We start from the raw sequence: 25,619 nt of genomic DNA on the forward strand, positions 1-25,619 counted from the left end.
TTCCTTGTAGCCTTTAGCCACCTTGTAAGCATTTCCTACTACAACGTGCTGGATCCTTCACTGGGAACCAAAACTAACTTATTCCCGCTTAAAGTTTACTCTGAATTCTTGAGTCTGAGTCGACACCATTATGACAAAGTTTGATAAGAATTTCCTACTAAAGCAGGGCTGCCAACTTTTGAGTTTAGCTTGGAGTGAGATTTTTTTTTTTTTTTGTCGGGGGGGGGTAAAAACAAATATTGCATCACAATAAGTGTAATTGTGATTGTCAAAACATTTGGTAACTAAATAGAATTTTATTAAGTTTAGTGACAACATTGTACAATGACTGGTAGGATACAGTTTATATTATTGCTTGACACAAATTTCAAGATTTCAATTCCATTCTTGTGATTTGATTCCGATTTTGATTCAATATTGACTAATTTGGATACATGTTTATTTTAAATTTTATTTTTAAAAATAATCTCACCTAATGCTGTAAACATAGAGGGCCCAATCTGCTGGTATTATTAAAGGTTAAAAATAACATTAAATTAAATATAATGCAGTTTTTGTTATAATAACAATTATTTAATGACATAAGTAAAAATATAATAAATATGTAATATAGTGCTGCTCAGCAAAATCTCCTCTCTAGCTATTTTTTTCTATTCAATTAACATGCTATGGTCATTAAATGGCTTTCCTGAGGTAAATGTAAGGTTATGTGACATAATTGTTCTCCTGCTGTTATATTGACCTCTTTCTGTGGTTGAAAAACACTAATTGGTCGATATTATGTATACTTTCGGTAAGTTGTACTGCATCTTTAAATAAAAAAGTAACAGGTGATCGGTTCACGTGCACTTGAACTGAGGCGCTCAGCGATCTGTCACGTCACATTTACAAGCGCCAAAGGTATTTTTGTCTGAATTTCGTAATAAAATTGACGGAATCTAAGAGCTGAGAATTAGTTTAATATTAAAAGTACCTCTTTGCTCCGCAATTTTTCTGTGCGTGAGAAAATGGATGTGTGGCGTGAGAGCGTGTGAAAAGTGTCAATTGCGTGAGTCTCACGCTCAATGCGTGAGAGTTGGCAGCCCTGCTAAAGCAAAGTGGTATTTGACTCTGGGTGCATTATGGGTGTTGGAAGTTTTCCTACCATTTTTTGGCAAAATGGAACAAGACACCAGCGGCCAGCCTTTTTTCTCCGTTTTCTTTAATCAGGTAGCACAGATTTCAAAAAAAAAAAAAAAAAAAAGCCTTTCTACTGCATAGGCAGCCAAGTTTTATTGAAAGCCCATTTTGCCAGCGGTGAAACCACACAAATTAAAGACAGAGAAATAAAAATAATTTATAAAATAAAATTTAAAAAAAAGTTATTTGTAAAGCTCAAACTTTTTTTATTGTAAGCACAAGGTTACATGGCAATGGTGAAATAAACTTGACAGGTTTAAACCTTTTCGTCACCCTGTTTACTTTAGCACAAAGTATATTTTGACAAAAAATAAAACAACCTATATGTTTAAATATTTACAGCATTGATAAATTAGCATTTAAGAGTTTTCTCTCAATTATCAGTGCATATAAAGCAAAAAAAAAAAAGTTTTTTTTTTTTTTTGTGGGGGGCCTTCATGAGTTAATTTAACCAATACATTTAATGTGGTAAAATACAAAACATAGTAAAAAATAAACTCTCATGTCAGTAGTTTAATTTTTGACATTGTTCCATAAACATGAACCAAACTTACTGAAATGTTTTTGGATTTCACAGTCGTTCAAGGCCACCTATGAGATCAGTGAACAATGTAAATGTCCTGATATTTAAAAAAAAACTGTTTAAGCTAAATAAACAGAATCAAAATAAAAAATATATTTTCATTTCATGTTCATGAATCAGAAGCACTCAACTTCAGGTTTTAGGACAGTATTACATGGAGTAAGACTGAAAGACAAACTTTGGCAAAATGTGAAAAAATGTCTAGCCAACAAAAAAAAAAGGTATAAATATGACAGCAGATCAGAAATGATTAGAAAAACAGTGAGATAGTCAAACAAAACAAGGCCAAAACCCTCCCAGATATTTACAGTACATAGCAGTGTAAAAATAGGTGCACAATTAGCATTTTATATGTATCAAAGCACAGAAAGGAACGGTCATGTCTTCAGCAAGCTTAGAAAAGGTCAATAAGACACCACATTCAGTCAGACCTGCTGATTTGAGATGATAATGTACGTGAGTGCACGATAATGTTCGTTCATGAGATTTAAACGTATAAATGTCAGACAACCTCCAAGAAAGCCAACTGCACTGACAACCTTCAAAACTCAAGGTCATTCCTGAGATAAAAATTGCTCCTATCCAGCGTTATGGCTTCCGTTTATCATTCGCCCCTTTTCCAGGTCCATGTCTTTGCTCTTTCCTCTTTGCGGCCTTGAAGCGGAGATCCATCCATGCCGCCTTGAGCGGTTCTACTGTCTCTTCAAAGATGAAGCTTTCTTCTTCCTGGCAGCGAGCATCTCATAGAAAGGGTCCCTGCTTATGGCAGCCCTGGAGAGAATGAGAAGGGAACATTTTGGTTAAAAAAATAGCCTGCTCACTACTGAGCCATCTAGGAAATTTACACCATTACAAACTATTTTTGCTATTATATCACATGCACAGAATTAAGTGCTATTTTAGTATTATTTTTAAACTATTATAGTATTTATTCATATTTTGAATTAGCTTTTTTATTTTCAGTTTTGTGATTTTTGTTCGTTGTTTGAAATACTTTTTCATTTTTATTTCATTTTTTTGTGTTTCTATTTAATTGTATTTTTATATTTAGCTGTATTTTTTGTTCAGTTTTAGTAATGTTAGTACTTCAACAAACTTGTTTTATTTCAATTAGTTCAAAAAATGTATTCAGGTTTTTCATCTAATATTTATATCTTATTTTATTTCAGCTTTACTTCAAATAATAATGTGTATCTTTTGTATTTGATGTTCATTATTGATGCATTAAAAATCAATCAATAGATTCAGCTGAAGTATCTGACATAAATGGACAGCAATGTAAAGATCAGTTTTAGTGTTCAGAAATGTTAACGTTTCTGGAACTTTATTTCAAGCCTTTGAATTTAAGTTGCAACTGGGTTTAGGACCAATCTGTGTCAAAATGATAACCCTGTGCATATTACAAATTCTATCAGAGCAAGATGAGAGGAGGACTTACTTGATGCTTTTGATCCACTCTTCTTTCTCCTCTGTTGTTGGCGCTGAGATGCGGTAGAATGTGTGGTTTCCTTCCACAACCCGTCCATCTGCTTCAGTCTTGCATGCTTTGATGACCTGATCCTTGTTGTCTGGGATGAAGAGTTCAAAGCAGTTCTGTGTGTAGAGAGCTACTTTAGAAGAGGCTTTTATATTTTACTGGAGCAAACCGAGGTTACGAGAACAGTGGCGCCAGTGTATGAGAGTGATTTTAGCAACCCGTAACCTTTGTGCTAATCACAACCACTCACATTTTCAAAATCATCTAGATAGAGCTCCAGGGGTCAACAAGGGGATGCAAGGAGGAAAAGGAACAACCGTGCCAACATTAAACAAATAAAATAAAATATTTATATATAAATATAAAAAAAGTGATGCTATTATATAGTTAATACTGTATATAATTAATGTTAATACAAATATTAACAACAACACAATTTAAAAGGAGAGAACAAACTGAAAAAATAATAAATTAATTGATAAATAAATAACAGAAATACCAATAAAACTTAAAAGGGTTATTATATTAATCAAAATATAAAAAATAAAAGCACAGCATGCTAATTAAACCACTGTTGCAAAAGATATATACAAATAATAAATAAATACAGTTAATAGTAAAACTTAAAAAGCAAGAATAAAAATCAAACAAAGTAAAAAAATAAATTAATTAATACTAATCAACTTCTCAACCACCATGACTAATACAAAGTAACTGAAACGTGATGAAATATAGATGGCAAAGCACGAGGAAGCTTACTGGCTTCTTGGAGTCATCCACTTCCCTAATACTGAGATTTTCCAGAGGAATGATCCCTCTTGGCTCTTTATCCTGAAACACAGGCAGAAGAGGAAACACATGTGACCACAGTAGAGAACACGACGGATGAGTTATATTACCACTGGATCATCCAATCACTGAACTTCACCAAAGCAGGTTTACGTACAGTGGTGTATTCAAAATAATACAGACAGTTGTCGGTCAAGATGAACCATCTCCTTTTCCACGTCTTCACCCGTCCACCTGTGGATCAGACAGTATGTTAAGAACGCCGTCGCTGAGGTCTGTATGAGTAAAGAATAATTGTGGTGAGCAGCAGAGACACATGGCAAGATGAGGACTGAGGCACAGCAGACAGACACATGTGGGAACTCACATGAGCAGATGGACAGCTGAAAGGGCTCATCAAAAATACACAGTTAGACCAAAACCACTGAATCAGGCACAAGCTTAAGGTGTTAGTGTGACCAAATTAGTAAGAGAATGCGTTATCAAATGAGCCTTATATAAAATAAATCTCAGAATGTAGGAATGGATGCAAGTCTCTCTTTTCTGAGGCACAGGGTCAGACTATGAGATCTAACTTTACGAACAATAGCAGTCATTAATATAGCAATGCTGTAAATAACTAAATGACAATATTTAAAAAAAATTGAGTGAACTATTCCTTCAGAATGGTTTGCATTAAATTCTAAAACTGGTAATAATCAGAGTAATAATAAAAATAATAATTATTATTATTTTTTATTGTCAATAATAATACAAATTAAAAGTATGGATAAAACAAAAAAATATAAATAAAAAAATATAAAAAAGCACAGCATGTTAATCAAACAACTAAATAATAATAATAAAACTTAAAAAAATACTACTACTACTACTACTACTATTATTATTATTATTATTATTATTATTATTAAGTGATAACCAAGTGATTATTTTCTCTGTGATAAAGTGATAAAACAAAAAATAAAAATATAAAATTACCGCATATTAATCAAACGTTAATCAAAGTATGTTAACTAAATAATAATAAAAACTAAAAGTCTGACAAATGAACTACTCAACCGCCATGACTTTTTCTATTTTTATTCTCACTTCCATCATTTTACATGTAATTCTAAACTGCACATATATCAGCTGTAAATCATCTCCTATAGTTCCTGTGCTTTCCCTGTTGTAGGCAAACACAGTCTATTTCTTGTACGTGTATGCATCATGTAGCATTTAAAGACTGCAGAGCAGGCAGTACTTCAACTGACCACATGTGTGCAGTAGAGACCAATAAACATCTTAACAGACAAGTTGATCTTCAAGAAGACGGAGAAAGCTGGCTGAGAGTCTCACAAACATCATGAGCACGGCACAACAGCGCAGCGACACCACACCAGTTTAAACTCAAATGAGGCAAATTTCATTTTGATGAAATGAAATATCTGTTAAATAAAATTTGTAAACAAACAAAAGGAGTAAATGAAAGCGCAAAGCACCTGGAAGCATAGCTTAATGGGCTAGCTAAGAAAACCAGTACATACCTCCTGAAGAAACACAACAAACGTGGAAAGAAAGAAAACAATGAAATTAACCATGAAAATCTGAAAAATATCGTAACAAAAGGCTGTAATAAAATACTTGTGTGTGTCAGCCTGGTGTAAAAATCCAGGCTGAGCTGAAATATGAGTAGCATGCAGATAAATAAGGATGTTGCATCAGCTATTTTAGATTAGCTTTGGAATATAAAGCATTTGGCCCCGTGCTTCTTGGCTATTACGTTACACAATGGAAGACTTTCAATTCACAGCTCTGATTAAATCAAATAAATCGACTTTTTAAGTTCATGAGACACTGGGGCATGAGAAAAATACACTGCCTGGACAAAAAAAAAAAAGATTTAAATTTAGATTTAAATACAAAAATGTCCATGATTGGATCATCATTGCAGTGATTATTATGTTTCTAGCATCTTATATGTTTGGCAACAGTTCCTCTGTTCCTAATTGATGGAGTGTGTAGCTTTTCATTTCTTGAACAACCATGTAGGAAGACACATCATGGCCATATTCCAGGATGACAATGTCAAGATTCGTCAGGCTCAATGGTTGGGTCCCTCCCATGAAGGATCATTTTCACACATGAATCCAGACCATTCATTGAAAGTCTTTGGGATGTGCTGGAGGAGACTTTGTGCTTTGTGAAGAGTGCTTGACTCTTGCATCGTCAATATAAGAACTTGACCAAAACATTTTTTTTAATCAATAGGTGGATCAATTTTTGGTCAAGATCTTGTAACATAATAATCACTGCAATAATGATACAATCATAGACTCTTAAGCATTTGCCTATTTAAATCCATACAGCCACTTTGTTTTTTTGGCTGGGCAGTGTATATAAGGCCTGTTAAGGGCCATGTATCGTTGACTTACTTCTTTATCTTCTGAACAGACAAACGCTCACTCACCCAGTTTTAGCAGCCAGCCCTCGCGGTCTGGGTTAAAGAACGTGTGCGTGAGGTCGTTGCCGTCGTCTTCAGGTATCTTGAAGGGCTCGTTCTTAATGCTCTCGTACAGGTTCTGCAGGAGTGTTTAATTTGAGTTCTAGTACTTCAAACACTTCAGCACTACAAGCATAAATTTTAACAAAAATACATTGAAAAAATAAATGGCTTAAATCTGTCAATGATCAGTCAAACAAGCAGTTAAAATAAAAATGTAAAACATATATACACTGTACATACATACATACACATATATATACATACACATATATATATATACATACATACATACATACATACATACACACATATATATATACACATATACGTGTGTATATATATATATATATATATGAAATCTCTTATGCTCATCAAGTCTGTATTTGATCAAAAATACAGAAAAACTGTAATATTGTTAAAGATTCAAAATCATGGTTTTCTATTTTAATATACTTTGAAATATTATTTATTTCTGTGATGCAAAGCTGAATTTTCATCAGCCATTAATCAGAATGATTTCTGAAGGATCATGTTACACTGAAGACTGGAGTAATGGCTGATGAAAATTCAGCTTTGCACCAGAGAAATAAATTATATTTTGAAGTATATTAAAAAAAAGAAATCCATTATTTTAAAATAGTAATATTTCACAATATTTCTGGGGGTTTTTTTCTGTATTTTTGTTTATATAAATGCAGCCTAGGTGAGCACAAGAAACTTAAAACATAAAAAATAGTAATGTTTCCAAACTTTGACCAGTACTGTGTGTGTGTATATATATGAAATAAGTTCACAATAAAATAATAATTATTATTATCATTATAATAATGAAAACCTAAAAGTGAAAAATAATTATATAATATTAAAATATATAAAACACAACAACAACAACAAAAAAACCTGGATGTGGGACACTGACCCTGAGCAGGTCTTCTGGCAGATCTCCTCCATCATTGATGCCTCTGTTCATGCAAAAGAATCGATCCGCAGACGGCTTGTCCTTCACGTTAGGGTTGTGCAGACTCGTGTTCAACATGATGATTGCGAATGAAAGCACATAACATGTATCTGCAAAGGAAATTGAGAAACCTCAGCATTCAAATTTTTAAATGAGTTTTTTTTCTACCAACACTCAGGAAAAAAAAATTCTCCGCTGTTGATTAGTGACAAACACCAGGCTTGTGTGAGATATATTTCATCTGAATCATAATCAAGTTTACATGGAGGAACTGGCCCAAATGTAGTGAATTAATTGATGTCCAAATGCAGGAGCTATGCTAATGTTCTTGTACAGACATCATGCTGAGAAACAGTTAATGCCAAATAGTGCTCGACCAAATGTTGCTTGCATTTCTAATCCTCACAGGCCCTAAAAAGTGAGTGGGTGTGGGTGTAGGGAAATTACAGAGGCACTCTGGGGTAAAAAGCAGTTTTGGTTAAACGACGTACAGCTATTATCACTTAGGGTCTACTCACTTTTGTTGCCAGCTATTTTGACAATAATGGCTGTATGTTGAGTTATTTTCAGAGGACAGTAAATATATACTGCTATACAAGCAGCACATTGACTACACTAAAATATATCCAAGTTTCATTTCTATAGTATTGTCCCTTGAGAAGATATACTAAAATGTTTGCTGAAATATGAGGGGTGTACTCACTTTTGTGAGATACTGTATATAAACAAAACATCATATTATTTTTTGCTTTGGTGTTGAAAATTATGAAATCTCAGTTATTTTTGATATTGTTAAAACCCTATTGCAAAGCTATCAGATTGTACACACACACACACAAACCTGTGGACTGAAAGACACCAGGATTGCATTGACAGTAACGCTGGGCAAAAGCCTCCATCATTCGATCAATTTTCTGAGCTTCACCCGGTAACCGGAAACTCCATAAGAACTGTCTGCATGGAGCATGGGAAGAAATTAACTCAATTTATGAGATCACAATGACATGAGGATATCTAATGAATTTATGCTGCATAATCTACAGATCTATATTTTGTCACCTGAGTGCCTGAACCAGGTTGAGGTCTGTAAATTCATGCAGCTCCACAAAGGCATGAAGAACCTGAATATTGAATTCATCCCTGGGAAAAAAGATTAAAATTAATTCAATCAACAGGAGATTCATTCTTAGATGAACAGCAATGACGTTACAGCGACATCTGGAGAAAAGACTCAATCAGATTTGTATTTCCTTCAGGAAATACCAATGCAGACAAGGCAGAAAACGAATATTGTTAAATTAATAAATTAATTACAGAAATTTGTGAAGAAAAGGCAGATAAAAAGCAGATGTGCCACTGAAAATCATGTCTACTGTTATAAAACATGCGGTGTTCACAGTGTGAACAGAATTACGGCTATGATCCTCCTCTCAGACGTCTCCAATGGGCATTAAATCCCACAGGGGGATTACGGCTGGGATTACCGTCCGTGTGTAACTAGCCCTTTCTTCAATGAGGAAATGGGGCATGTCGATAATATCAACGAGCTGTGAATGCATTAACCCACTTTGGCGGTCTGTCCATTAAGCTCTATACTCTTACACTCCTTCATCCTGCTCTGCACTGCCGTGACCACACTTCAGAGATGATCCCGGGATTCACCATTGATTTTCCTCAGGTGACAGAGAAAATAATGCGTTTGCATTTGGAGAAATAATGTTATTGACTGATTAAAGGGATGGTTCGGAGTAAAATCAACCTAGGGTCCTTTGCACCATGACCTCGAGCCAAACGTTAGAGCTTATTCAGAGATATCAGTCGAATGGCTTAGTGCAGGCGCTAATGGATCCTATGATGCATCTCGTAAATTACCCCACTAATGCCCAGAATGGTACCAAACTTATACAGTAGTACAAATAGGTTCTGTACTCATAAAACGAGGCATTGGAAAGTTTGTAAGTACATCAGGAGTTTATTTAACGAACACTTGCCTGATGGCTCATGCTACTGCTAACCCGGTCGTCGACGTCACTTCAGTGGTTTGGGAAAAGCACGTAAAAGTCCTGGCAGAAAGGGATGCATAAGGATGTAGTGTAACGACGAATTATTATTTTTTCCGAAGTGTTAACAACTTAGTGTTAACTATTAATTGTTGCAAACTGGTACTACCAACAAAATATTAGTGCATTCCTGGAACTGGGCGTCGTTACACTACATCCTTATGCATCGCTTTCTGCCAGGACTTTTACGGGCTTTTCCCAAACACTGAAGTGAGTGTCCACCAATTTAACCAAATACCATGTAAATAAGAGATTCATACAGCTTTTTTTATTATAACAGATGTTTTTGTGAGAGTGTAGAATTCAGTGATTATAAAGGGAGGCTCTTCTCTTGCTTTCTGTTTATTACCCATTCCCAATCTGAATACAAGTTTAGATTTTTCAGTACACTGCAACGTTTCTGGATTGACAATCGTATTTAAATGCACGACTGAATCGGAAACTGCGATGACTGACAGTGATTAGAAAACCAACAGACAAGAATTTTTTTTAAATACTTAATTCAACAGTTTTTGCTTTGGTACTGAAATTGGTAGAGAAAACCACAATATTTGACTGGTATAGGTACAGACTAGATTACAATTCTATCATTATTATTCATGAAATGATGAGTAAATAAATGGAAGAATGTTCATTTTTGGGTGAACTACCCCTCAAATTTGAGTGCAATCGCGCATATCTATAATTACACTGAGAGAGGAAAATAATCCTCCCCATGCAGACGCGCACAAACTATATACCTTTCCTTCCTGCTCTGATAGGTCCCTGATGGCCTGGCACTGACATTGAATTTCAGTCCATCAATAAAAACGTAAGCTGACCCTTACTGCAAAACAGCACTTTCACATGGGCACAGGCCATGTTGATGCAGTAGATAATGGCCTTTGACAGACTACTGCGGTCAGTGAGGACCAGCTCACGATCGGTGATGTCATCCTCCCTTGAGCTCCGATTAGAGACATAGCAAATTCAGAACCTTAACAAAGCCAAAACCTGTTTAACTTCCACTAACCTAGTTACGCTCAATGGTAAATTATGTTTGAAAGAACATGACAGTCTATTAAGGCCATGTAGGTTGCATGTAGTCTTGCATAGCCAGAACTTTGACTAAACATTTGGTACACAATGCAGCTTATCCTGTATGTATATATACGTCTATATGTAAAGCAACCAATCAATGTGTTTGCAAAAAAAGCAATAAATGTGTGAACGCTTTTAAATCTGAATTTTTGATTGCTGACAACTGCAAAAACAATTTGGGATCAGTGAGATTGGTTTATATATATAATTATATTATATATATAATTTAAATTACTGTTTATTATTTTAATATATTACACATTTAATTTATTCCTGTGATGGCAAAGCTGAATTTTCAGCATCATTACTCCAGTCTTCAGTGTCACATGATCCTGCAGAAATCTGATATGCTTATTTGGTGCTCAAGAAACATTTCAGAAATGATTCCAACATTATCAATGTTGGAAACTGTGATACATTTTTTCAGGATTCTTTGACAAATAGAAAGTTCAAAAGAACAGTATTTATGTAAAATTGAAATCTTTTGTAACATTATAAATGTCTCACTTTTGATCGATGCATTAAAAGTGACAGATATTTAATGCATCCTTGCTGAATAAAAGTATTCATTCCTTTAAAAAAAAAAAGAAAAAAAAAAGAAAATGTTCCAGACCCCAGAAATCCTGGATATCTAGACTTCAGGAGTTTTTATGGACCAGCAACATTTTTCAGTGCAGAACTTGTTCTTACCTTTCACCCAGATAATCTCCGATGGCTGTCTTGTTGAGGCCCTCACCCTTGTAGAGGAATTGAGCAATATCTTCACAAGTGTTCTTCAGCAATTCATTCTCTATGAGGAACTGAATACCCTGAGAAAAATACAACATTCAGCATAAAGAACATCCTACATGCATGCATTATAATTGCAGTTTCCTGTTGGTAAAGTACATTAAAAATCTCTTTCCTTTACTCTTTTCCTGCTCTCTGAACTTTAGCCTATGAGTTTGGATTCTGCTGGATCTATGGAAATGAATTGGAAATGGTGTGGTTGCATAATGCTTGGTGACAAAACTTGTGTGATTATGATAATTTGTGCCTCCACACAAGATCAAAGGTTTAAAAATGCAAAATGGAAGTGCCTTTTATGTAATGGAGATCATCTTCTTTGTCAAAGCATATCAGGTAATCTCTATGATTTAGAAAACTTCAATGCATTTCACCCCAATGCTTGTTTACCTTTTTGGGATCCATGTTAAATTTCTTGCGGCCCATAGCAATCTGTTTACTCCGCTGCATGTTTATTCTGTAAACACAGAAAGACGAGGGCTTTATTAGCGCTGGGTAGGTTCTTTCGACAGCTGTAAACTAAAACTAAATCTCTGGGAATGTACAACACCTACAACTCACACGCCATGTCAGGGCTTCATAATGACATCATTACTATCCACTCAGCCAAATGCACACTTGGATGGTGGTGTGACATGTACAATTAGAAGCCACAGCCTGTAAAAGGGGCCACACACTACTGTACCTTCCATTGTGGCCATGTGACATGACTTAAGGGGGAAGAGGAACAAAGAACGACAGAAGAATTTCATAAAAGGAGGGAAACACTTTCTGAAAATGGCTTTCTTCCATCACAATGGCTCTCATGTGAATCAAAGTGAGCATTCCTGTGAAGTGTTCGGTGGGATCCCAGTGGGATCATGCGTCATGTATAATGAATGGGCCTGAAAGGCTGATTCAGTTTGATGTATATTCTGAGAGCAATTCTGTTCGGTCTGGGAATATGGGTCAATGCAGTCAGAGAGTATAAGGGGTCATTCACAGAATGCAGTTTTGCATTAAGACAAGGGCAGTGGAATGGAAAAACGCAAGTTCTCAATACGTTTTTTAATGTTACCTCGAAATCAAAATTGACAAATCTTTTTTTTTTTTTAAATGGAATATAGCTGTATTTGTTTTAAATGACTTATCCATGCCCATTATTATTATTTTTTTTATTCATGTGCCCTCTTAATCTTTAATCAAAATAAGCCCTCTTGCAACGTCATCTCTTCTCTTAGGACGCGTTTACTAGCGTGAGGACGGGACAAACTGTCACTCACATGAGATCATAGCAATAGCAAATAACAATGATCCAATCAATTCCCGATGGACAAAATCAAGTGACGCCTACATTTTCTCTCATTCAAGAAGCCGTTTTACTCTGATGTACGCCACAATAGGGAAGAAAAGACTATCGCAACTTACATATCCTGCCGACTTTAAAAGTTCAAGTCTTTTAACTTAACATGTTGTGCGAGACGCTGCAAAAGACGCAAACGCAACAGTCAAACACTAGTGCATGTAATATAGAAAAACAAAGGAAAAGCAGTGCAACTCGGTCCTCTCAGACTGCATTAAAACATTAAGACACATCCTGTTTGAAATGCTTTTCCTTTATGAAGGAAACTCACTGAACATACTGTATGACCATAATGCACTGTTCAGACATTCTTGCAAAGTCCTGAACACATCTCAGTCAATTTGCACAAATTACACCCCCCTTTTACCAAAAGAGCCGTACATAATTCACCAGCCTCCCCTCCCGCAGGGGGCACTGTTATTAAATATTCAAACAGGGGACGGGAGTAAATGGAGAATGTGTGTTTGTGAGTGTCTGTGTGTGTAAATATGGCAGAATCAGATAGCAAACACCAGTTGAAGGCGGATATTTCCTTTAGCATAAACACAAACCAGCTTTCGCAAGCCATTTTTCTTAGATAGTGTAACATATTTCCAAATGAAACGAGTTCTGATCTTGGCAAATGGATCATTATCCATCAAACCAGAAAATGTATAAAAAACCCATTTTGATTTAATGTTGACTCAAATAAAAAAAGAATCACCCATCTTACCTTTCTTGAGTGGAGCCAAGACTTTCAATCTCATCTGTCACCTTTGCTATCTCATCTTTGAGCCGCTATACAAAAAAAAAAAAAGAGAAGGAAAACATGGTTGAGTTAAAGGAGAACTGAAGGTGGGGCTGCCCTCTGACGGTCCTCTAAAAGTCAGCCTGCCACAGGAAGTGATGGAGAGCCTTGAATCTCATAAAATGAACACACAGAGGATCATAAATATCTAATATGATTATCAAGAGTATGAAACATTCAATCATGGCACAGTATGACACCTGCATTAGATATCAAGATGAAGTAGCGTTTGTTAGGGGGAAGGGAAGGGGGAGAGAGATAAAAGATGACAGAGATCAAGAGGGTATATGAGCAAGAGTACATTGATGCGTGTGTGTGTGTGTGTGTGTGTGTGTGTGTGTGCGAGCATCTATCTATCCATCCATCCTAAATATAATCTTCCCACCAGTGTTTTAATTTATTTTATTAATATTTAAATGCATTTAACTATTTAAGCAAAAGTCTACAGTCTAAACTAAGACATTTCGGTGTTCAGATACTGGTGACTAATGGGAGCAGTGTTTTGAATGCAGGTGAGCCGATGTATTATAGTCAATGCACTTTTTTGTCTTTATAAAGTGAATTATACTGTACTAGTATCCACATGCAAGACTGTAAGTGTGTGTACTGTAAGCATGTATAGTCAGTGTGTGTGTCATAACAACAGCAATCCATCTTCCTGAAGAAGCTCAGGCACAGATCAATAAGACTCATATTACCAATCCACCAAGGGTACGTGCGCGCACACACTTGCCCTTTCGATGCATTCTGCATTAACACTTCATCCCTCTCGAGCTATAGCACCTGGTAAGGTCAAGTAAGTACGCTTTTAACATCTGACCTTCCTTCGCTATACATTTTCAGAGTGTGTGCATGACCCGAAACCTCACTATATGACTGCGGTGCAGGCGATGTGTTAAAGGGTTACATCACGCAAAAATGAAAATTCTGAGAGCTTTCCGTCCCTCCATTGACAGCTACACAACTACCACTTTGATGCTTCAAAAAGTTCATAAAGACATCTTAAAACTAATCCATATGAATTGAGCGGTTTAGTCCAAATTTTCTGAAGAGACACGATCACTTTATATGATCTTTATATGATGAACAGATTGAATTTCGGCTTTTATTTCATGTAAACATTCATCAACTCACACATCAGTTGTGGTAAACGGAAGCTCAAGCATGTTTGCATAGCATTCTCGTGTTACGCAGCACGTTTGAGCTTCAGCAAGAACCAATGAGGTTTATTCTCGCGCGTCAAGCAAGTACGGTTGAGCTTCTGTCTATGTTCACTGATCAATTCAGTCTGTTCATCATTTAAAACAATCGTGTCTCTTCAGAATATATGGACTAAACCGCTCATATGGATTCGTTTTACAACCTCTTTATGAACTTTTTGAAGCGTCAAAGTGGTAGTTGCAAAGAATGTCAATGGAGGGACAGAAATCTCTGAGATTTCATTAAAAATATCTTCATTTGTGCTCCGAACATGAACAAAAGTCTTATGGGTTTGGAACGACATGAGAGTGACTATCCCTTTAAAGAAATCACTGATTTATAGAGAATACAATACAAGATGAATGAAAAATTTGGATGTTATTTATGCTATTAATCTGGTCCACCACAAATCTGTGAAGGGTAATGTAAAAAGTCTAAAAATGTCTCCAGAAAGTCACAACAAATAGTCCAGTGAAACTGACTAAAAGTTTCTCTGAACTCCAACTCAGAGCAGGGAAGATGTCAGTGGGCACAAAGATGGATTAAAGTGGTCATGATAATGATGTTCTATCTGAATGTTGCTAGGCAACAGCTGCCATTTAAAGGTAACATGTAAACAAATGCCACAAGTTGTCAGCCCACACTTTTCCATTCGTTTTATCCTTATGCAGTGCATTTAATGTCTTCCTCTGTCTCTTGGCAACAGCCAGAATTTTCCAGCTGGACCGAGAGTGAACCAGGACTGTCCGGAATGACTCTATGGAGACAAAGAGGTTGAGCGTGGCATTTCGGTCACTTTAATCGAGCACTTCATCTCCATTAGACAAATATTACATGAGCAATTTACTTATTGTCCAACTGGTATCAGGGAGGACACCTGGCACCATTTGGTTAATCACTATATTTTATTTAGTATATTACATTTATACCTACCATTATAATTTCCCATTTTTAATAGACACAAAGTTATACACATCTCCCACCACTTGTGGTTACGTTTACAAAATATTTTGGCCAATAGCTTCATGCTTCTAGTAAGAGTGTAGTACTCTTAGCTCCGTTTAACACATTCCATTTTTTCCAGATTTTCTCCCCTAAAAAACTGTAGAAAATGTGAAAATAAATAAATAATAATCAGCAGATTCTGCAGGGCCTATAAAGTTCAACAATTAAGCCCAAATGTATTAGGAAAAATAATATGAATAATAACAACAACAACAAACTGTATCAAGAAAAGTAATAATACAGATATAAATGGTTTAAAAAGTAAAACATAAGATCACTATGGCATTAATTGAGAGTCAAATTGTGTTAGGAAAAAATATATAAAATCTGTTTAAAAAAAACATAAGATCACTAACTGAGTCAAACCGTTTCAAAATGAGTTAAAAAAAAGAAAAAAGAAAACATGATCACTAAAAAGGTGTTGGTACCAGACAGTTGACGGTAGCCATTGACTTCCATAGTAGGGGAAAAAAAATACTATGGCAGACAGTCAGTGGCTACCATCAATTGTTTGGTTACCAACATTCTTCAAAATAATATCTTCTTTGTGTTCAACAGAAGAAAGGAACTCATACAGGTTTGGACCAACTTGAGGGTGAGTAAATGACGACAACAATTTAATTTTTGGCCGAACTATCGCTTTAACTGAGCCAAACTGTATTAGGAAAAATTTATAAAATGTGTTTAAAAAAAAACTAAAATCAAAAGATCACTTTGGCTTTAAAAGTGCACTGTAATATTGACAGCTAGCGGTTGAACTTGGTACTGGAGACTAAATTACTGGATTCCATCGCTGTGTTTTCCACTAACTGGCAAACCGGGGTGTCGAAATACTATTGTGGCAGTGGGCGGAGTCACAGAGACCAAAACAAAAACCGACATTTCACATTTCAAAGTAGAACAACTGGCTGTAGTATTGTGTTTCAGAGAAACAAGTATTTGAACTTAGCATGTTTCCTACAACTCTGCAAACATACAGTAGTATGGTATTTTTATGCTTTAATACAGTCCAAAAAATATATAAAAAATACACAGCTTTTAATGGGAGCCAAACTGTATTAGGAAAAAAATATATAAAATTTGTTGTTGTTGTTGTTAACACCTCAAATAAATGAAAATGACATGAACAGAAAAGAACAAACCACTACTATTTCTAACCACTGCTTTTAACCTCATTTCCCAACAGCCAATACTCCAAACTCAAGAGCTGCAAATGTCAGACTACCTTAAAATCCAGAGACGTGCTCTCACACACACAGCATCGATCAGCTCCGGCTATCCCTAATTGGACTGACATAGACGACAGTATCATCAATAACCGCACAAGGCCTTCGGTGACGAACACAAAAGACAGAGACAGATTGGATCTGCTGAATGTCTGAACACATCGGATTCAGTGAGCGCGAACAAAAACCGTTTAGTTCAGACAGGCTAACATCGATTTTCAAACTCACTGGTTATTGTAGTGAAAATCAGAAGCACTCTGGGAAATAACAGATGTTTACTTATACATGAAAGCTAAAGTTCTGTCTAGTCTCTTTCACTTGAGAGGACTAATAATACTGCAGAGCTGACCTGATTCAGATCAGACCATAACTTAGTATGTGAGAGAAAGAGTGTATACTGATTACAAAAAAAAAAAGAAAAAAAAAGCAAGGACATTTGGAGTAATACTCCAAGGACTGTGCTCAACAGCTTATTCGGTATCTATTCGAATGCTTTGGTATAAAAAAAACATGAAATTCTGAACCCTGAAATCTTGGTATGGTGACCCATCGTGAATGCTGTACTGCCCGAAGGAAGACTTGTGTGTTCCAGGTCAGAGAGAGGGTCTGCTGGCGGGCAGCATCACATGGCTCCTTCATTAAGAGTGTAAGAGGGTCTAGAGGTGGTCTGCTATATTGAGCTGATTCAATCAGTTCTCTATGATCATGACCCATCACAACCTCCATTCATGTGAAGGTCTTATAACGCTCCAGTTAACTCATCTTCTACTGTCTATCTCTCCACACAGGACAAATCCTCTGCTACATGTTCATCATGACACTCCCAGGAATCTTACTCAGCCAGACACATTTTTCAACAATGAAATAAAAAAATTAATAAAGCTGAGCTTTTACTGACTTTGTTATGGCACCACAAATGCTCAGCAGAGAGTGAAACTTATTATTTTGTATATATAAATACACACACATGCATGCATATATTTAAGATTTATATATATATATATATATATATATATATATATATATATATATATATATATATATACATGCAAATATTTCTTAAATATATACATGCATGTGTGTGTATTTATATAAACAAAATAATTATACACATTACACAAATATATGTAAACAAACTTTTATTTTGGATGCGATTAATCATTGCACAGCCCTACTTTAAAGTATAATAATAAAAAAAAGGCTTTGAAAAGTACTTTTCACAAATATTTTGAAAAACTACTGTTCAATAGTTTGGGGTCATTAAGATTTCATTTAAATTAATACTTTAATTTAGCAAAGATGCATTACATTGATCAAAAGTGAGAATAAAGACATTTATAATGTTACAAAAGATTTCTGTTTCAAATAAATGCTGTTCTTTTGAACTTTCTATTCATCAAATAATTAGGAAAAAATATATAAATGAAATGAATATTAAAGAAATGTTTCTTAAGCACCAAATCAGTATATTACAATGATTTCTGAAGGATCATGTGACACTGAAGACTGGAGTAATGATGCTGAAAATTCAGCTTTGCATCACAGGAATAAATTACATTTTAAAATATATTACAATAGAGAACATTTATTTTAAATTGTAATAATATTGTTTTACTGTATTTTTGCCATCATATTTGGCAATAAAACAAAGTAACAAATTTCTAAGTTAAAAAAACACACAAAATAGAACAAAAATTTTAGAAAATAAATACACGTCTAATTTGAGAAGAGTAAAGATATGACTATTCTAAAAGAGAGAGATTGTTCCTCTTCTGATGGCTCCTTCAGTTCAAGGGCAATCAGGAAATAGCAGGAGACTGGAATGGAACTGGCAGTTAGTGGCAAAGATGAATGCCAAAGATATGCCAACAAACTTCATTTGAAGGTTTACATGATTGATTAAGTCATTTAAGAGACGAAGGGGACAGTGTTTGGCAGGAGGGGCATCAATGGTTGACATTCCAATTGCGTAATAGAATCAGCATAATTGAATTCGCTGGACTTGGCTTGCACCATCTGCTCCAAAGCATAACCGCCCCTTCACGAGCCAGCTGTTACAGTCTATATCCCAGGGTGGGACATCCCATCAATCCTGTATACTAAAACTGTGTAGCCACTGGGGTCATGGAAGTCCCTCCCCTGATCCAATTCCTATTCTCTACAGATCCACCACATTCCAGCTGCCTTGCCCAGGGCCAAGAGAGAGGGGAATAAGGTTGATTTGGTAGTATTAATTAGTATAATTAATGAGACATCAGGCAGTTCAAAGAGCAAACTCGCTCAAAACTACAGTGGATTCAAATGACTTTTGAGGCAGAAAAAGCAGCCGCTTCAGAGAAATGATCTGAAGATATTACCTGTATGTCCTCTAGCAGCTCCTGTTTACGTCTCCTAATGTTCTCCAGCTCCTGCTTCTCCTCTGGCGTCAGGTCGTCCGGTACTTTGTTAGGAAACAAACAAAAGCAAACAATGAGCATTCAGATGTACAAAAGTGAACAAACACAAATATGCAAATGGTCAAGCTGCGGTCTCTTGACTCAAACATTTTTGTACATTTCTAAAAAGGTTACATGGGCTAACAAAATATTTTCAGAGAAACAGAACTGATGTAAAAAGATGGGAAATGCAACTAAGGAAAAAAGAGCTAGTGGAGATTGTGAGCAGGAGAAAAGTAGTAAATTGTTTGAGGTAAAGCACTGCCTTTGAGACACAAACCAACTCGGCAATCAATAGCTAAAAACACAGCGGCGTTGTTTATATGGGCCTCTGATCGAAAACATCAGGACGTTCTCAGAACAAAACAAAAAGTTGTTCATTTCATTAAATGCTTTTCCCTTAAAGGGATACTTCACCGATTAGCATTAAGCTTTGTATGAGTACAAACCCGGTAGTATTTTTGAATGACCGTGCTTCCCTCCCTCATGTCCCCCTGAGACGAGAGATTTCTGTATTGTGTGTCTGGAAAAAAACCTCTGATGACGCAAAAATCGTAATTTTGCGTCATCTGAGGCTTTTTTGGCCGTTCCACATATTTTCAACCCGCCCATAGGGGGATAGGGGGATCTCACGATAAAACAATAAAAATGAGTCTTTTCAGTTTCGAGTCGACTAGTAGCCTAGTTGTATAATTTCTTCCGATACTGCCCTCTGTAACCGGTAGGCGTGGCTTGGGAGTGGCCTCATAGGGCAGCGAAGCAAGTGCATTCTGGGAGTTGTTGTTTTTCTTCCACATGAGCCAAAAATACATATCAGTCTATTATATAGCCAAGCCATATTTCACATATTATATATAATGAATTGTATGTATTATATATGTATGTAATGTATTATATAAATATTTTCTTTCTATTTTAATTTATATTAAAGAAATTCATACAAATTACTGAAGTCTAATTAAGATCAAAAGAAACATGTCAGTAAAAAATTGCAATATATTACAGTTTTCAAAAACTATGTACTAAACATTGTTTTTTTTTTAAATTCAATACTTTCATAACATGACCCAGATATTGATATAATATATTGCCAGGTCTCTGCTGATTCCCAACCTTGGCAAACCAGCCAAAGACCATCAGAAAAAATCCATTCTGTTTAGCAGTTCTGATGCGCTCTAGAGAGGTCTGATGTTGGAATTTGCAGAAGACAAATAATTCATATGAACCTTGCGTCCATAAATCTAAAGATTTCTCTGAAGCAATTGAGTTTAAGTGCTTTGTTCAAGAGCACTAAAGTCAGTCAGTTCAATACCGGGCTGTGGGCCAACATCCCCCTGATTCTGCTTGGTTTGGCTGATGTCAGTCAGAGAAAGACTCTACTTTATCTTTGTGCATTATATTAAGATATCAATACAGCATACATGAACTTAGGGTTTAGGTTAAATTGAAGTACTTCTAAAAAGTGACTTTTTTTTAATACGTGGAAAAAAAAACCTGAAAGAAATTATATTTAAAAAAAAAAATGCTAGTAGTTTTTAATTTAAAAAATAAATAAAATACAATCGTAAAAATATGTTAAATTGTTAACTATATGCCACCAAAAAATATATGGTGAAAATTTACATTAGTTTTCTTTTCTTTTTTTTAAGTATTAAACTATATTACATTTTTAATTAAAAAAGGTATTGAGGTATTTTTAAAATTATGCATAATTCATTATCATCATTATCAGTGTTGAACTTTTAAAAGTAATGCATTTCAACATTGCGTCACTCCCTAAAAAGTAACTAATTGCGTTATTTACTTACTTTTTATCAAAAGTAATGAGTTGCGTTACTTTTGCGTAACGTTTTCTCATCTGGGCAGGGCTTGCTTGTTTGTTTGTTTTTTAATAAAAAAAAAAAAGTTCTATTTTTGGTCACACCAAAAGTGAAATGAATAAGCCTCAGGCTGAAGGAAATGCAGATCCACGCCTGTACAGTACAGGGCACTTCTCAAACAAACCTTTCAGCTGCGATTACAGAAGAATGGGGGGGAAACAATTAACAAATGTGATGTTTTTCTAAAGTCATTTTTGTATGGTTGAACTGGATCATCAAAGGTCAGCAACAAAGACATTAAATAGAGTGATATGAAATATAAAGTATACTTGTGTAATTTAACAACTCATTATTGCAGGTTTGTGTAACATTCTGAGTTTGCGTTTTACAAAAACAACTTATATACAACAAAATGTTAAGACAAAGGCATTTAAAGTCAACCCTGACCTCACCTAGCCATATGATCAGCTGACCTCCCAATAAAAATAAAGACACTCAGTCATATGATATGACGACCCTCACCTTTCATGTGACCTCATTAAATCCCTTCCTGGTGGCCCGTATGGCAGCCTGACCCCGCAGAGGATCTACAGAGACCCTACTAGCGGCCCGTGGAGATCTGGAGGACTAATTGATTCCTTGTTCCATTTACACCGTCACATAAAAGTGAGGTTGTCATGGTTATCTCATGCTGCCATAGCAACAGGTCCCAAACCACAAGGTCCTGACATTACAGCACCATTAGCTGATGAGAATATCACCATTGTGATAAAAACACCTCCTCCTCCAAACCTACAGCCTTCCCACCAATCGCCCTCACTGACCACATAGATAGCCATGTTTCTGAACGACTTTTTGTTGCCATAGTAATGCACTGCATGCATTTCCTTGCAGAACTCCAGCTGGGATGTTTGACAGGCAGTCTGTGAGCAGAAATCCCATCCAGAAAGCAGCCCATCCCCACTCATTTTGTAGAAATTGGTATTGCAACCTCCAGAAGAAAATCCATTAGTCTCGCCTCAGGTGAGGCTGGAGTTTACACACACAATACATGTGTTCCTGGAGTCGATATCACATAGATGGAAAAGTTCACTCAGGAAGAGAGGAGAGGTGCAGTAGGAGTGTGTGGGCAGCTGTATTAGTGGACATTTATTTCAGAGGAACTCAGATCAGCCAATTGCATAAGCTAAATTTGCATTACAAGCATTTTTCCCCCGAATACATGAGCATCATTTGTTTGGATATGGATTTACATCTATGGAAAAAGTAGCCCAGAGGACAAGGAACTTACAGTCTTAAAGAGACAGGACAGCCAAAAAAAAAAAAAAAAAAAAATCTCACCTTTATGTAATTACAAACCTATATGACTTCTGTCGAAATACACGATGGTAAGGAAATAATAACTACACTTAAATGAGAGTGAGACTACGTCTCATGCTCACCAAGACTGCATTTATTTGATCAAATACAGCCATTACTCCAGTCTTCAGCGTCACATGATCCTTCAGAAATCATTCTAATATACTGATTTGCTGCTCAAGAAAAAATTCTGATTATTATCAACGTTGAAAACAGTTGTACTGCTTAATATTTTGTGGAAACAGTGACACGTTTTTCAGGATTTTTTAATAAATAGAAAGATCAAAACAACATTTTTTTTATATAGAAATTGTAAACATTATTAAAGTCTTTACTGTCACTTTTGATCAATGTAATCCATCCTTGCTGAATAAAAAGTATAAATTTATTTTAAAAATAAATAAATAAATAAAACTTACTGACTCCAAACTTTTGAATGGCATATTAGATGACACGTATATCATATACCACAGGCACAAAATCAACTCCCATCTGAATAGGAAAAGGTTAACTGTGACTTTCTAGCTGGAACTGCACATGCTGAATCATATGAATCAAGAAAGAATGTCTTGAATGACCTGGTATTTAGGGCATCCAAACTGAGCAGACAACACAAGACAGTGAAGTTTAATCACCAACCAAAGCTAAAATATAATTTCTAAATCATAGCTGCTTAAATAGTGTAGCTCGGGGGCCACTTATTAAAACGAGGAGTGAACAAGGTCCATTCAATAAAATGACCAAGTTAAATGAATGACACTTAATTTTCATATGGCTTTGTAATGTACGGTAACCAATGATCGGTTTTCAATCATCTTACTATTTAAAGGCTAGTCAGTCTTTTCCAGAACAAAGTGTTAATATTATTTACACACAAATTCATTTGTAACTTCTCAACACAAACCATTGCTGCTAAACAGAACTTTAATAGTTCGAGCTTTGACAGCCTGTTACTTTCTACCAATGGTTGATTTGGATATTTTGATGCTTTGCTTCACAATATTTAAAAGAAATACAACAATGACTTATGAACTCTGAATAATTCAGATAACTCTACCAATTACTGTATATGTAAACTAAACACGTTTACGCCCTGTCTGCACTGAAGCAATGTGACATGCTGCGTGACAAAGCTGGAGCGGCCCAATTATAATAAACAAATCTGTTGTTTATACTGCATTATAATCGACAGTTGCTTGCAGCATAGACAGCATTATTAACAGGATCTTTATGGTTTGTCGCAACAGTACTCTCAAATAAAATGTGGTCAGCGGACTACCGATAAACAGATCATATCACAGCAAGTCGAAGTTTGAGTATCTTCATGCATACACATGATCCTACAAATTGTACCCACCATAATTATGCCCATTATGCATCTGCACACGTTCAGGCAGTTATTAGCTTAATGCTTCCTCATGTGCTTCCCATTGAAAAGACAAAGCGCTCATGTTAAAGCTGCATTAGCACTTCATTTCACATTAGCACATTTCTAATGAATCACTTGAAGCCAAAATCCTAGTTTAAAGTCAGCATGAAACAAAAGTTGCTATTGTCTTTTCTTCCATTGTGCCGTATATCCGAGTGAAAAATCTTCTCGAACAAGCAAAACGGTCATCAGAGATGTCACGGATTACGTTGCATTAGATTACAGGGGCACATAAATTAAAAAGAAATGATGATGTCACTTTTGATTTTATTTGATTGTTTTGATATTCATGTGTGCTGAGAGAACAAGACCAAGAACAAGACCAATCATAATCCGCCGAAAAACGATGTGTACTGACGTCTTTCCGAGGTTAAAACAACATTCCATTGACCCTTCGCAGGGAGTTTGATTGACAGGCGATCTGACCAATCATAATCTGCCATTTTTGTCTGACAAAGCAGTCAGGAGAGTTAGTAGATTAACGTTGGAGGATTTGAACTTGAAAAACGGTGTGTACTGACGTCTTTCCGCGGTTAAAACAACATTCCTTCTGATGTTCATTCGTGTTTATTTGATGCTATAAATTAACTAGAAGGAAGAGATGATCGGTTCACGAGCAGCTTTAACTGAGGCTCTACAGCGATCTGTCAGACACATTAAAGAGCCACAAAATGGTATTTATTGTTTAAATTTCTTTAAAAAAATGACCAAATTTGAAAGTTGAGACTTTGTTTCATATCAAAAGTAACCTGGTCTGTCCTGTCTGTTAGCACGTTGTCAGTGTCTTGTCTGCTCCGCGATGTATTTTTCACTGCGTGAGAACATGGTGTGGCATGAGAGCGGCGTGGCTTGTCAGATATAGCAACAGTAACTAAGGGGACGGGTCTTTGCAAACGGTCAATTGTCAAAATGATTAACGAATGTCAAACAGAGCAAAAGCATTCAATGAATGTAAATTAAGAGTGTGAATAAAAGCAGGTCGTAGCCAGGAAACATCACACCAGTTGCCAGTAGCTGGTTGGACACAAACATGTTTATATTTATAAATTCAATATTGCAGCTTCTTGCCTGGCTTGAGTTAGGGATAAGCTGAAGCTGGATATCAATGGTTCTATGTTGGGCCATGGCAACAAGGCAGTCGCACGGTTTTTATCCAAGCTGGAGCGCCCTCAACCATGTGCAAGTTCCCATTAATTTCCAAGTCAAATGTTGGTCCGAACTCGCAGGCAAGTCCCACAACAGCAGAGACACATCTCTGCCTTTGACATCGATATGAGCATATAAATCTTTAGGGAGAAGGCTCTTTAAATTGATGTCAAAGTGTCTGCCAGCCACGTGGCTGGAAGGTGGAGTTTTCTGGGACGTGGGGTGTCTCTTGAGGGCACCATTACTGTACAGGGTTAATGCATAATGGTTTCTTTTCCATTAAGATCATTTAAATCTTGGTTGGAGCCTTATGATTGTGTATAGCAACGTATAAAGGGGTTACATTATGAGGTCTAGGGCTGTAACGATTCCTTGATTAAATTTGAGGGCCAAATTTTTAAAATCGTCAAAATAGTGTATGTATCAGAATCAGATGAAATGAAAGAAAGTACTTAAAAGTACGGATTCTTAGC

At 35.8% G+C, this 25,619-nt stretch overlaps 1 protein-coding gene across 4 annotated transcripts in view; it reads right to left on the minus strand.

Annotated features, from left to right (window-relative positions):
* Nucleotides 1-1,257: 1,257 nt before the first annotated feature.
* Nucleotides 1,258-25,619, minus strand: part of cyth1b (cytohesin 1b) — a 67,120-nt gene continuing 42,758 nt past the window's right edge. For all 4 annotated transcript variants that reach the window (XM_084135413.1, XM_084135411.1, XM_084135412.1 and 1 more), the window contains exons 2-13: nucleotides 19,315-19,397; nucleotides 13,452-13,516; nucleotides 11,788-11,854; nucleotides 11,302-11,420; nucleotides 8,531-8,611; nucleotides 8,313-8,425; nucleotides 7,433-7,581; nucleotides 6,477-6,589; nucleotides 4,186-4,264; nucleotides 3,999-4,070; nucleotides 3,201-3,355; nucleotides 1,258-2,533 (exon numbers count right to left, since the gene is read on the minus strand). In XM_084135413.1, coding sequence (XP_083991539.1) covers nucleotides 2,455-2,533; nucleotides 3,201-3,355; nucleotides 3,999-4,070; nucleotides 4,186-4,264; nucleotides 6,477-6,589; nucleotides 7,433-7,581; nucleotides 8,313-8,425; nucleotides 8,531-8,611; nucleotides 11,302-11,420; nucleotides 11,788-11,854; nucleotides 13,452-13,516; nucleotides 19,315-19,397 — 1,175 coding nt within the window. In that variant the 3' untranslated portion in view covers nucleotides 1,258-2,454. The remainder of the gene's footprint in view (nucleotides 2,534-3,200; nucleotides 3,356-3,998; nucleotides 4,071-4,185; nucleotides 4,265-6,476; nucleotides 6,590-7,432; nucleotides 7,582-8,312; nucleotides 8,426-8,530; nucleotides 8,612-11,301; nucleotides 11,421-11,787; nucleotides 11,855-13,451; nucleotides 13,517-19,314; nucleotides 19,398-25,619) is intronic.

The sequence above is a fragment of the Abramis brama genome, assembly GCF_963993115.1.
Source record: "Abramis brama genome assembly, chromosome: 14".
In the NCBI taxonomy this organism is placed as follows: Eukaryota; Metazoa; Chordata; class Actinopteri; order Cypriniformes; family Leuciscidae; genus Abramis; species Abramis brama.